We start from the raw sequence: 10,890 nt of genomic DNA, 5'->3' as shown, positions 1-10,890 counted from the left end.
AATGACAGGAAATACCCATTATATGATGTAGATTTTCTGTCTGTCAGTGACTGGAAGGACAATTATTAGAGAAATGTTGACATAATATAGCCTTTGTTAACAGTATGACATAGGTATACTTGAAAGTTTTGGGAAAGGATATGCCTTAATTGACATTGTAATATATAAAAAAAGAAAAATGTATGGTAAATTATCTGCAGTCTAAAATGCTGAGCTCATCTAGAGCACTGGCAATTTCACTACACTACACTAACCATATATTCTAAATTACTGTCAAAATTTTTTAATTGCCAATTGAACCACAATATAAATTTGTAAAATACTTTGACAAAATACACAATATATGTGACATTATAATAAAATTAGATTAGAACATTTATGGACATGAAGATTTTAAGGACTGCATTTGCAAATGCTTGATGGAAACGTGAGATTATATATACATAATCTGTGAATCAGATGTGTGAAAGGCAAGCTATTAGTTAGATAGACAGTTTATTAGAACACGAAAAAGTGAACATGAAAAAAAGAATATTTGATGAGACCAAACTGGTTTGCAGATACAGTTTTTAATGTATCACAACAATGAGCAACAAACATACTTGATGAACTATTTCCAGAAGTTGTTCAAATACCATCTACAATAAACGTCATTTCAACTATGACAACAGGTCTGTGACAAAATAAAAAAAAGGTTTCAAAACCATGTTATTACCGTGATACGGTACAGTTGAGACCTCAAACAGTACAGTAACAAAAACTAATGCGACTACTCTCTATATATAAAACATCAATAACATTTTTGGTTTAGTTTATTTAAAGTTTTAGCCATAGGGGCTTCTTCTTATTAAAACCTCAGGGTGCATTTCCTATGTAACCCAGATGTTGAAGAGTACATATTGTGTAGGATATGATTGCGCCATGAAAATCCCTTTGACATCCAGAAGAACAATTCCAATTTCAACCTTTTGAAGGCTGTCCCCATAAACATGACACAATCCATCCATTTTTTTAAAAAGTCCTTTTTTTCTTTTTGGCTGCTGTGCAGTTGCAATATCTATGTACAGTTATATTGTTGGACCATCCTTTTTGTTGGTTTGTTAGCTTTTACCAGTCCTTGGTGTGGAAAGCGTCCTGTCTGATGCTAACATCTTAGCACATGATGCTAGTTGACAGTTCAGTCTTATAATGCTGAGCCACAGAGTGGGGAAAGGCAAAAAGCCAGAGTTGTGAAAGCCTTTGGAATCAGGACAGTCGCTCATGTTTGTACAATGGCAGAATTGCACCTTGGGAGGCCAGGATGTCTCTTATGAAACACAATCGAAAAGTGTCTTCAGGATTAAAGTAAATGTTAAAATACTAAAAATCCAAATAATGACATTTAAAAAGCTCACGCAGAAAATTAAAAACTGACATTTTGCTTTAAAACTTTGAAAACAAAACACCTTTACAATAATAAAACATAAGAGGAAATGTTACTTGATTTCATTGTTTGAAACAATAACTAAGCATGATTTGATTTAACCTGTCAAACAGTTGCATTACATGCTACTTGCTCATCTCAGAATAGGAAATACCAAAAGCAATACATTTTTGCATTTCTTCATATTAATAAATTTGTACCATGCACAGCCAACTACGAATATGTACAACAGCTTAGCTTTCTTTGTTCACAAGCCTTTTTCTTTCATACAAATAGCCTTCTGTTACTTTGGAATGAATCACATTGGTTTCAATTACCAAACTAGAAAGTGATTCGTAAAAAATTGAACACCCTTTGACAGCTTTCACATTCTTAGTTCCACAGCAAAATAACAAAATAATATAAAATAAAAAATAGCAAAGCAAAGCAAGTAATGGGTCAGTATTATGTCTGGTAGAAAGTTGAGAGAATTTATGGCAAGCAAAATAACATTACACAGTAGCAGCAAAACTTTGTAAGGTAATACTTTGCAATGTTGAAATCACTAAATGTGGAAAAATTAAAATGTTGACTTTAACTGTAGATCATCAGAAGTGCCCAGAGAATTAATGGGAGGACGTCAACCTATGCACTAAATGACTGCGTATAGGTGTAACACTGTTTTAAGTCCTACAAGTACATGAAAATGTTTTTAATATACAACAAAAATGCTGTTGTCCCCCTTATAAAGCAGCATATTTGCAAACGTATAGCAAATTATCATACCTTTTTTAACATTGTGACCAACTTGTACCTTAACAGTTTCAAGTATACAGTACTGCTTTCATGGATGCACCAATTGTTAAATAGGTCTCTAGATTGTTAGGCATCAATCCTGTAACAAATATGGACCAATATGCTGCTGCAATAGACACAAATAATAATTAAAACACAACCATACATACATACAAACAGAAAAAAATCTATTAAATTAACAAATGGCCTACTCAAATAATAAAAAGACAAATAAAAACAAAATAAGTGCACTATAGTCCAGACACAAGCAGGTACCGTAACAGTACAGCAATTCACAAATGAAAAATGTTATATTCACATAATCCGAGAGTCTATCAAAACTAGAGTTATTACCTCTTCAGAAAAGGGTGTGAGCAGAGGTAAAAGTGAGAGGGTAAGAGTTGGCACAGATTAGTATATACTACAAGAAAAAAGGGGGTGGGAAATAGATACAGCTTGTTGTAATACAAACTGGCAAACACAGGGGCATCATACACATTTACTTCACCATTCTAAATTCCCTCAGTGGCAAAACCATACTGTCTTTGTAGGGCAAAACTAAAAGGATATGCACATCGTCCACTGTAACAGTAATATTGTCTCTTGGTACTCTATACACATCAAGGAAATGCGTCCGATAAAGCTTGACATGTTTTGGTTATAAGCCAAGTGTACCCAGGCTTTTTGCTGCTTTAACAAATGAGAAATGTTATGTTCTGACCTGAGAATTTAAAGCTACTGAATTACACCTATCTAAACTAAGAGAGATTCTCTTTGAGGGTTCTGGATCGTCATCCCATACAGTACATGCTAGCATTTGGAAAACAATCCAGCTGAGGTGCAATTTGCTATCGTGAGAGTTTTTGGCTTGAAACAAGCCCCCCAAGGGAGCCTGTGGGATTTTTTCCTACTCCATGTTTTTGTATACAATATAAGCTCAGTCAAGCATCTGCAACAGTTCTGTCCATAACAAAAATCAATCAATATCTTGCCAGCATATCAATATGGGAAAAACAATCCTGAGTCAATCATTTGGTACTGTAATTTTTTGGGTTAAGAGAAACTTTGGAACTGCAGTTTAAAAAGTCTTATTTTTTTCTTTAAGCAAGGGATCCTTTTGTCACTCCTACACACTGAACATATCCATTCTGATACTACTGAAGCTCGCGTCTAGGCCAGAGGCCGACTTAGCCTTGACTTCCAACGCGTTATCTAAGTCATCCAGCTTCTGGCTTAGCTCATTGTCAGACTCATCTGAACAACTCTCGGTGGGTAGTGAGGTTGGAACCCCTGAGGTGCTGCAGGAAGTTGAGGTAACCGTTGAAGGTGAGGAGAGGGGGGGGGGAGGAGAGGCAGACGGGGAGGAGGAAGCAGCTTTCCGGGCTGTGGTGGCCTGGAACAGGACATTTGGCCAGGACTTCATGGACAAGTGAGAGAGATGAGGAAAGGTGTTATTAGAAGAAGCTGCAGACTGCGAGGTAGATGTGGTGTTAGGAGTAGGGGAGCAGACAGAGTGAGGTAATAATCTAGTATGCTCTTTGGCATTTCTCATTGCTTGTTTGATTGTTTTCTCTTTGTGCAAGCTCGACTGAAGGTGTTGGCCAAGTGCTTCATTCCCGTTAACAACCACATTGCAGGCAACACACGTGTAGTTGCTCACTGCCTTTCGAAGCACTGTCTCTTGCGGATCAGTAAAAGTATGTCCGAAGTAACAGAAGGACTTCTGATGATGCACCACTGAATCTTCGTCAGCAAAAATCATCTGGCACTTCCTGCATATAAACTCATGCTTGACGGACGGTACAATAAAAGCGTCTGGAAAATCCATGGTACTTTTGGTATCTGTTTTCGGTTCTTCTTTTGTGCTTTCTGTTGAAGAGCCTTTGTTGGTTTCATCCTTAGCATCTACAGCTTCTTTTGGTTTGAAAGAGTTGGTGGTGGTGCTCTGTATGCTCTGGGGTGTCTTCACAGGGGATGTTTTTTGTTGTTGCTGCTGCTGCAGTTGTTGTTTCTGCTGTTGCTCAAGTTGTTTCTGCTGCTGCTGTTGTTGTTTCTGCTGCTGTTGTTGTTGTTTCTGCAGTGAATCTTGGAGGGACTGCTGGTACTGCTGGTACTGCTGTAGGAGAGCGGTAGGGGAGAGACCAGCGGCCATGGCAGCTTGTGGGACTGCTGCTGGGCCATATGGAAACAGGTTCTCCATTCCACACAGAGGTGGGAAGTAGCCCCCTGTTTGGACCCCTCTAGGAAGCTGGGGGGAGAAGCAGTTTGGAAATCCAGGTAGAAAGTAGGGCAGGAACTGCCCCCCCAAGAAAGAGCTGGGATCACCTGTGGCAAGAGCATTCTGAAGTGCCTGAAGCTGTGATGCGTCCAGTGGAGTCTCACTTCCTGGTTTCCCTGGAGCTGGACATGGTTTCTCCCTTTTCTTGGTCATGCTGGGAGTCTCAGGGCGTGAGCTGCTCTCGTTCCCTCTGTCCTTCACCTTCATCTGAGGTGGTTTGTCTCCTGGTTTCTTGCTGCTGTCTCTCTCTGAGTCTTTACCTTGCTGCTCTTTATGATTTACTGCTGCCAAAGGTGTGGAAGGAACAGAAGGAGGAGGTGGAGGAGGAGGAGGAGGAGGAGGAGGAGGAGGAGGAGTCTGCAGAAGAGTCTTGGTTGGGGTAGTGCTGAGAGACATGGCAGGAGAGGGGGTGGCTGGTGTAGGGAACCCAAGCATGCCAGCACCGGGAGACGCTAAAGCTGAAATACAGTGGTATATAAATATGGAAATATTCAATATTTAAATATTCAATCCCAAATCACTATGGAAATTAGTTTGTATGACAAGATAAAGATGATTAATTTGTCACTGGCTGAGTCTTTATTTCTCTTGTTAAGATTTTGTTATGGATCAAAACTGTCACATGCGCTTTTTGATCATTCCAATCTGCCAATATATTATGATATAAATATACCAAACCTACAATAAGGGGAAAAACAAACAACACAAACAAAAGCCATGATATAGATCCATTTGTTGTAATAACAAAAAAATCTCTGAATTATGAATTAGCAGTTCAACTCTGATGATGACATTATGCATGCACTAACTCCCACCATTTTCAATAGTTTTAAAAAATAAGACTTTTTGACAAACACCACTGTGATATGGGATAAACAGTAGTATAGTCGAATAAAATAGTGCATGATAAAGCTCAGTTCATAAAGTCTATTTAACTTTTTATGTCACTGTTTGTCATACTAACTCACCAGGTGTATTAGGTGGGAAAACAGGAAGTGATGATGGCCCGTTGACCCCAGGAAGTAGCACTGGCGGAAGGCCAGATAACCCTGGGTAGCCTGAGGGTAGGCTGAGGCCATGAAGTGCATTATTGTTGTCCACTGCAGTCTGTTGCTGCTGGCCAGGCAGGCTGAGTCCCTCACCAGCTTTCTTCATGCGGTCCAGCTCTTGCTGCGCCATCAGCTGACGGACAGTGGTTGGTGCTAGGTAGTCCTTTTCTCTATCTACCTGGTTTCCCAGGGTTTCTTGCACTTTGGCGATGTGCTGTTTGGAGAAGATGTGGTCTCGGACGGACATCCGGGCAGTGTACTTTATACCACACAAAGTACACTCAGGCCTGGGCCCATCTGGTGAGCCTTGACTTATCATGAATGGCTTTCCAATGTTAATCTTGAATTTCTTTTCTTTAGCACGAGCATTCTGGAACCACACCTGGACAACACGCTTGGGAAGTCCAATCTCATTGCCAAGCATCTCACACTCTTGCATTGTAGGAGTGCGGTAGTCACTGAAACAGGCTTTGAGTACTTTAAGTTGCAGGTTACTCATTTGAGTCCTGAATCGTTTGTGGCCTGGCCTGTCGCCACCATTGCTGCCTTTCCCGGATTTGAAGGGGTTACCTGCCCCAAAGGGACTAGGGGAACTAGGATCAGCTAGGCTTGATGATTCACTCCTGTCATTGCTTTCATCCATGTCATCATCTCTGGAGCTAAAGTAAGAGTCATAGTCTTTTCCAGAGAAGCTGAGGGCAGGGCTCACCATGCTGAATTGGAACCTTTCATTGCCACCATCAGAATTTGATGCCAGGACACTCTTGTTGTCATTCAGCTTGTCCCCTCCATTGGCTGTGAGGTTCTCAACCTCATTGTTATTACCCTCATCTCCAGTTGTAGCATCACTAATAGCTGTATTAATTGATGATGTCTCGTCAAAGTCCATCTTACTGAGATCATAAGATGTGGCTTCTGCTGAATTTATATTAGGCCCTTCACTTTCATCACAGTTTTCAGCTTTTAAGGATGAAGGGCTCAAGAAGTTTTTTACTTGTGTTTCAGATGGTTTGACTGGTGTTGAGGATGCAGCAGGCAGCTCATACTCATTTGGCTCAGTCTTGGTAGGCAGCAGTGAGTAGTCAAAAAAATTATACTTATTTGGGCTTTCACCTCTTTCATTGTCTTGATTCATCATTGGGCTCGGTGGCAAGCTAAAGCCTGCTTGCTTAGCCTCATGCCAGTGTCTAGATCGTATGTGGCTATCTAGAGCAGATTTAGCCTTGAACAGTGCTCTGCAAAAGGGACATTTTTTGTGGGACTGGGAAGGCCCTATCGCCCTAAACTGCCCCTTTCTTTCTCTTGCACGAGTGTTTTGGAACCAAACTTGCACAACTCTCTTTTTCAAGCCAACCTCTCTTGCAATGTGGTCCAACATCTTCCTAGTTGGGTTAGAGTCAAGTAGGTATTTGTCATAGAGAATCTCCAGTTGTTCTGGTGTGATGGTAGTTCTCAAACGTTTATCTCTGTGTTGCTCTTCACTACTGTTTCCACCATCTTTATCATTAGCACTTTCGTCCTTGTCATCCAGTTTTCTCTTCATTGACCCAGAACCTGCAGCAGAGGCCAAACCAGAGCTACCCTGAGAGGGGATTTGGGAGAGGCCTCCAGATAATAGCTGGCTAGCCATTAGGGGGTTGTTGGGGTCAAATATCATATAGGGCATATCAATGGGTCTTTCAAGGAACTGAGAGTGAAGGAATTGGTTTTGGGCAGCCAAGAAATGCATGTGCTGGTGCTCCTGCCATAGCTCCACAGTGGGGAATGCAATCTTACACTGGTCACACTGGTACTGAAGCATCTGGTGTGGGAGGCTGTTGGTGAGTGAGGAAAGGGCGAGGGAGAGTGGACTTGAGGGCACTGCAGCTGCCTGTGGCTGGGAATGGGGTCTTGAAATTTGTGGCTGGGGAGCCTTCTGAGGAGGTGGCTGAGGTGTGCAAGCCTTAGATGGTCTTGGTTCTGGTAGTGACTTGATCACTGGTGAGGGGGCAGTCTCAGTTTGTTTAGGTTCAGTTTCAGGGGCAACGTCTGGCTTGGGGGAAGTTTTCCCCATACTGGCACGAGGAGAGGCCATCGCAGGGGAGCTTGAGCCAGAACTGGTGGCAGTTCCTTGGGATTGTTTGGGGGGCTCTAAAGGTACTTGGGTAGTCTTAACTGGAGCTTTCTCATAGTAATCTACATATTCCTCACAGTTGTTGTCCTCATTACCTTCCTCATCTTCATCCTTATAACACAACTTTTTCTGGTGAGTGATAAGGTCAAAGATGCGTGGGAACACAATGTTGCACTTTTTACACTGGTACTGCATGTTGCTAGTTCTGATGTATCGCTCATTGGTCAGCTCTTTTTTCTCATTGTCTTTAGAATCTGCCTGGTTTTCATAGCTCTTGCGAGCTTTTTGGCGGGCATTCTGGAACCACACTACAATGACCCGGGTAGGTAGGTTGAGCACAGTGGAGAGCTGCTCAATCTCATCATCCTTTGGATAGGCATTAGTGTCAAAGAAATCTTGAAGTACCCTCAACTGGTAATCAGTGAATCTGGTCCTGGAGGACCTCTTGTTGAGGCCCGATTCAGTTCTGTAATATTCATGTGCACTGAGCTGAGGCTCCATTCGAATATCTTCCAAAGTAGTAATGGGAGGAATATTAAAATTGTAGGGAGAGTCTTTACTCCGCTGCCTCTCTTTGAAGAGAGTGTTACGGAACCAGTGCTTTATGACTTTTTGGGGTAAGCCAGACTTCTCTGACATCTCCTGAATTTGTTCTTCATTGGGGGAATTGTTGATGTCAAAGTTGGCACGAAGAATCTTAAGCTGGTCATCTGTGATACGAGTGCGTGGTCGCTTAAACTGGGACTGGCGGAGGAAGTTTGGATCAAGACCCAATTGTTGCTGGCAGAGCTGTGTAAGGTCTGAGGAAAGAGAGTCCATAGTGGGCAGCTGGAGGGCCAGCTGAGGGGGCAGGCCTGGGTGCTGGACGGACTGCATCATTAGAGGTGGAAAAAGGGGCAAATCCAAAGGAACAGGGAGCTGCACTTGGGGAGGCGCAGTAGGGGCAGCAGGTGGCGGAGGAGGGGGTGGAGGCGGCTGGTGAGAGGGTTGGTGTTGAGTCTGATGGGGGGCCGGAACTGGCGAAGGTACTGGGGTTTGGGGCTTGGTCATTGATGTAGAAGGAGGCTGAGGAGTGGTCACTGGGGCTGGAGCAGGAGGCGGCGGTGGAGGAGGAGGTGGTGGTGGCGGTGGAGGTGGAGTTTCAGGTGAAGCAGGATTTATTGGATAGAGTTTGTCATAGGCCTCTCTGTACTGCTGGGCAAACTTTTCCAGCTCCACATATGGGAAAAAGTGACTGTGCACATGTTCCTGGTGGCTTTTGAGAATAAGCATATTGGAGAAGAGTTTTCCACACATCCCACACTCAAGCTTATCAGTGTTCATTTCTGCTTGTTCAACTCCATCTTTGTTTTTCTTTTGGTTTTTTTGCCTGTTTTCATTGTACTGGATGACCAGTTCAAATCCAAAGTTCTCTAGCAGTGCTTTGGCTGCATTGCCCCTTGCTCCTGACACAATACGTGGAGGAGGAATCAATGGTTCTGGGAACTTTGACTTTTTAGAGTCTTTTCCTCCATCACTTAATGCATCACTTGCATTTTCCATCTTTGCTCTGTTTTCTTGTTTTTCTAGGTGGTCCTCTGCCTCTCTTGACATCTGAATTTCTGAAACTGAAACAGTGCTGGATTCCATTTTGGCTTTGTGGTTCTGCAGTTGCTGGTTTTTCTGTTGTTGCATTTGCGACTGTGTCTGAGAGGCTTGCTGCTGTTGCTGCTGAGCCTGTTGCTGGGCCTGAGCCTGCTGCAGCTGGTGCTGCTGTTGCATCTGTTGCTTCAGGTCCTCTAGGAATGACCCAGTAAGACCAGGCATTCCAAAAGCTGCTGCTGAGTGCAGTGCAAGTTCTGGACTAAGATTGAACTCTGCTCCTGGGATGTAGAAGGGGAAGAGGAACTGTGGCTGTTGAAATTGCAGTAGTGCTTCTGGGGTCATTGGAAAATGGGGGAAGAAAGCTGGATTAAGGAACTGAGGCTGGAAGAAGGCAGCCTGTTGTTGGAGTTCATGTTGAAGCTGCATTTGCAGTTGGGCTGAGGACTGCGCTGACTGGTGGTTACTTGCCTGTGCTGAAACATGGTCAGTAGTTGTTTGTTTTGTGTTGCTGCTGCTGTTAGTGTCTTTGGGTTCCACAGTGTTTTCCTTGTTAGCAGAGGGAGTTCCACTTCTAGCAGTGTCTGAGTTGTTGTTGTTCCCTTGTGTGCTTGGGGCTGGGCTTTTTGCAGGCACTGGACAACTAGTGCCACTGATACTGCTACTGCTGCTCATTTCAGTTTTGGCTGTTCTGGCTTTGGTCTGGTGGAGTACTGACCTCATGTGAATTTCAAGTGTTGAGCTTTGGCTGTAGGCAACATTGCAAATACTGCATTTAAACGGCTTGTTGTCAATGCTGTTGCTTGTCTCTTGTGGAACTGGGCTTGAGGCCTCTTGAAGAACCTTCTTCAACTTATGCAGGTGGGAAACTGAATTATAGTGGACTAGGAGGATGTTCTTCTGGGTGAAGGACTCCTTACATACTGTGCACTTGTAAGGCCGAGAAGGGTCCAAAAATTTCTCCATAGTAAAGTTGGGCCCTTTTCTAAATGGTAGGGTCCGTTTTGGTTCTGCTCCCATGTCATCTAGCAGAGAACTACTGTCACTTCCTGTAGGACTGGGCTTCTCCTCCTGGTCCATTTCATCATCTTTGTCCAAGTCATGTTCAAAGGCCTGAGCTTCCTCCAAAGCCCTGGCCTCACTCTCAGTGATATCTCCATTTAGTGGCAGATTTCCTATGAGTTGCTGTACCTCAGCTTCACTAAGTTCAGGGTGTCCATTTTCCAAATGCTTCCTGAGGGCCAGGAATGTCCTGAAGCTGCGCTGGCAAAGGCTGCACATAGTGGCGGCTCTGATGGCATGGTACTGGGAATGTATCTGAAGCTTCTGCATTGTCTTGAAGGCCAGGCTGCAATGGTTGCAACGATATTTGTAGACATGACGATCAGATACTGAGAGCTGCTGCTGTTGTTGCTGGAGCCTTTGAAGCTCACTGAGATGGTCCTGTAGGGTATCAGGGGACTTGCTATCATGTCCTAACCCACTGGCTCTCTTCCAGCCTGGAGCTTCTGAGGCCTCCTTTGGTGGCTTAAGTTCCTCACCCTGCAGGTCCAATTCATTCTTGTCTTGATTGGTCAGCTCATCCTTGTTTCCTAAAAGCAGAAAATACAATTTGAAGACACTGGTGCATTGTAATTGCATGCAATACTGAATCATTTACTTAGCACTCTTA

The 10,890-nt window shown here is 43.3% G+C and overlaps 1 protein-coding gene across 3 annotated transcripts in view; it reads right to left on the bottom strand.

Annotated features, from left to right (window-relative positions):
- Positions 1-550: 550 nt before the first annotated feature.
- zfhx4 (zinc finger homeobox 4) overlaps positions 551-10,890 on the bottom strand; it is an 81,333-nt gene continuing 70,993 nt past the window's right edge. For all 3 annotated transcript variants that reach the window (XM_038726083.1, XM_038726103.1, XM_038726094.1), the window contains exons 11-12: positions 5,444-10,810; positions 551-4,933 (exon numbers count right to left, since the gene is read on the bottom strand). In XM_038726083.1, coding sequence (XP_038582011.1) covers positions 3,324-4,933; positions 5,444-10,810 — 6,977 coding nt within the window. In that variant the 3' untranslated portion in view covers positions 551-3,323. The remainder of the gene's footprint in view (positions 4,934-5,443; positions 10,811-10,890) is intronic.

Source organism: Micropterus salmoides, unplaced genomic scaffold, assembly GCF_014851395.1.
Source record: "Micropterus salmoides isolate LMB-PRFRI ecotype aquatic unplaced genomic scaffold, ASM1485139v1 Ms_hic_scaffold_1, whole genome shotgun sequence".
Taxonomy (NCBI): Eukaryota; Metazoa; Chordata; class Actinopteri; order Centrarchiformes; family Centrarchidae; genus Micropterus; species Micropterus salmoides.
This window is presented reverse-complemented; position numbering and strand designations above follow the sequence as displayed.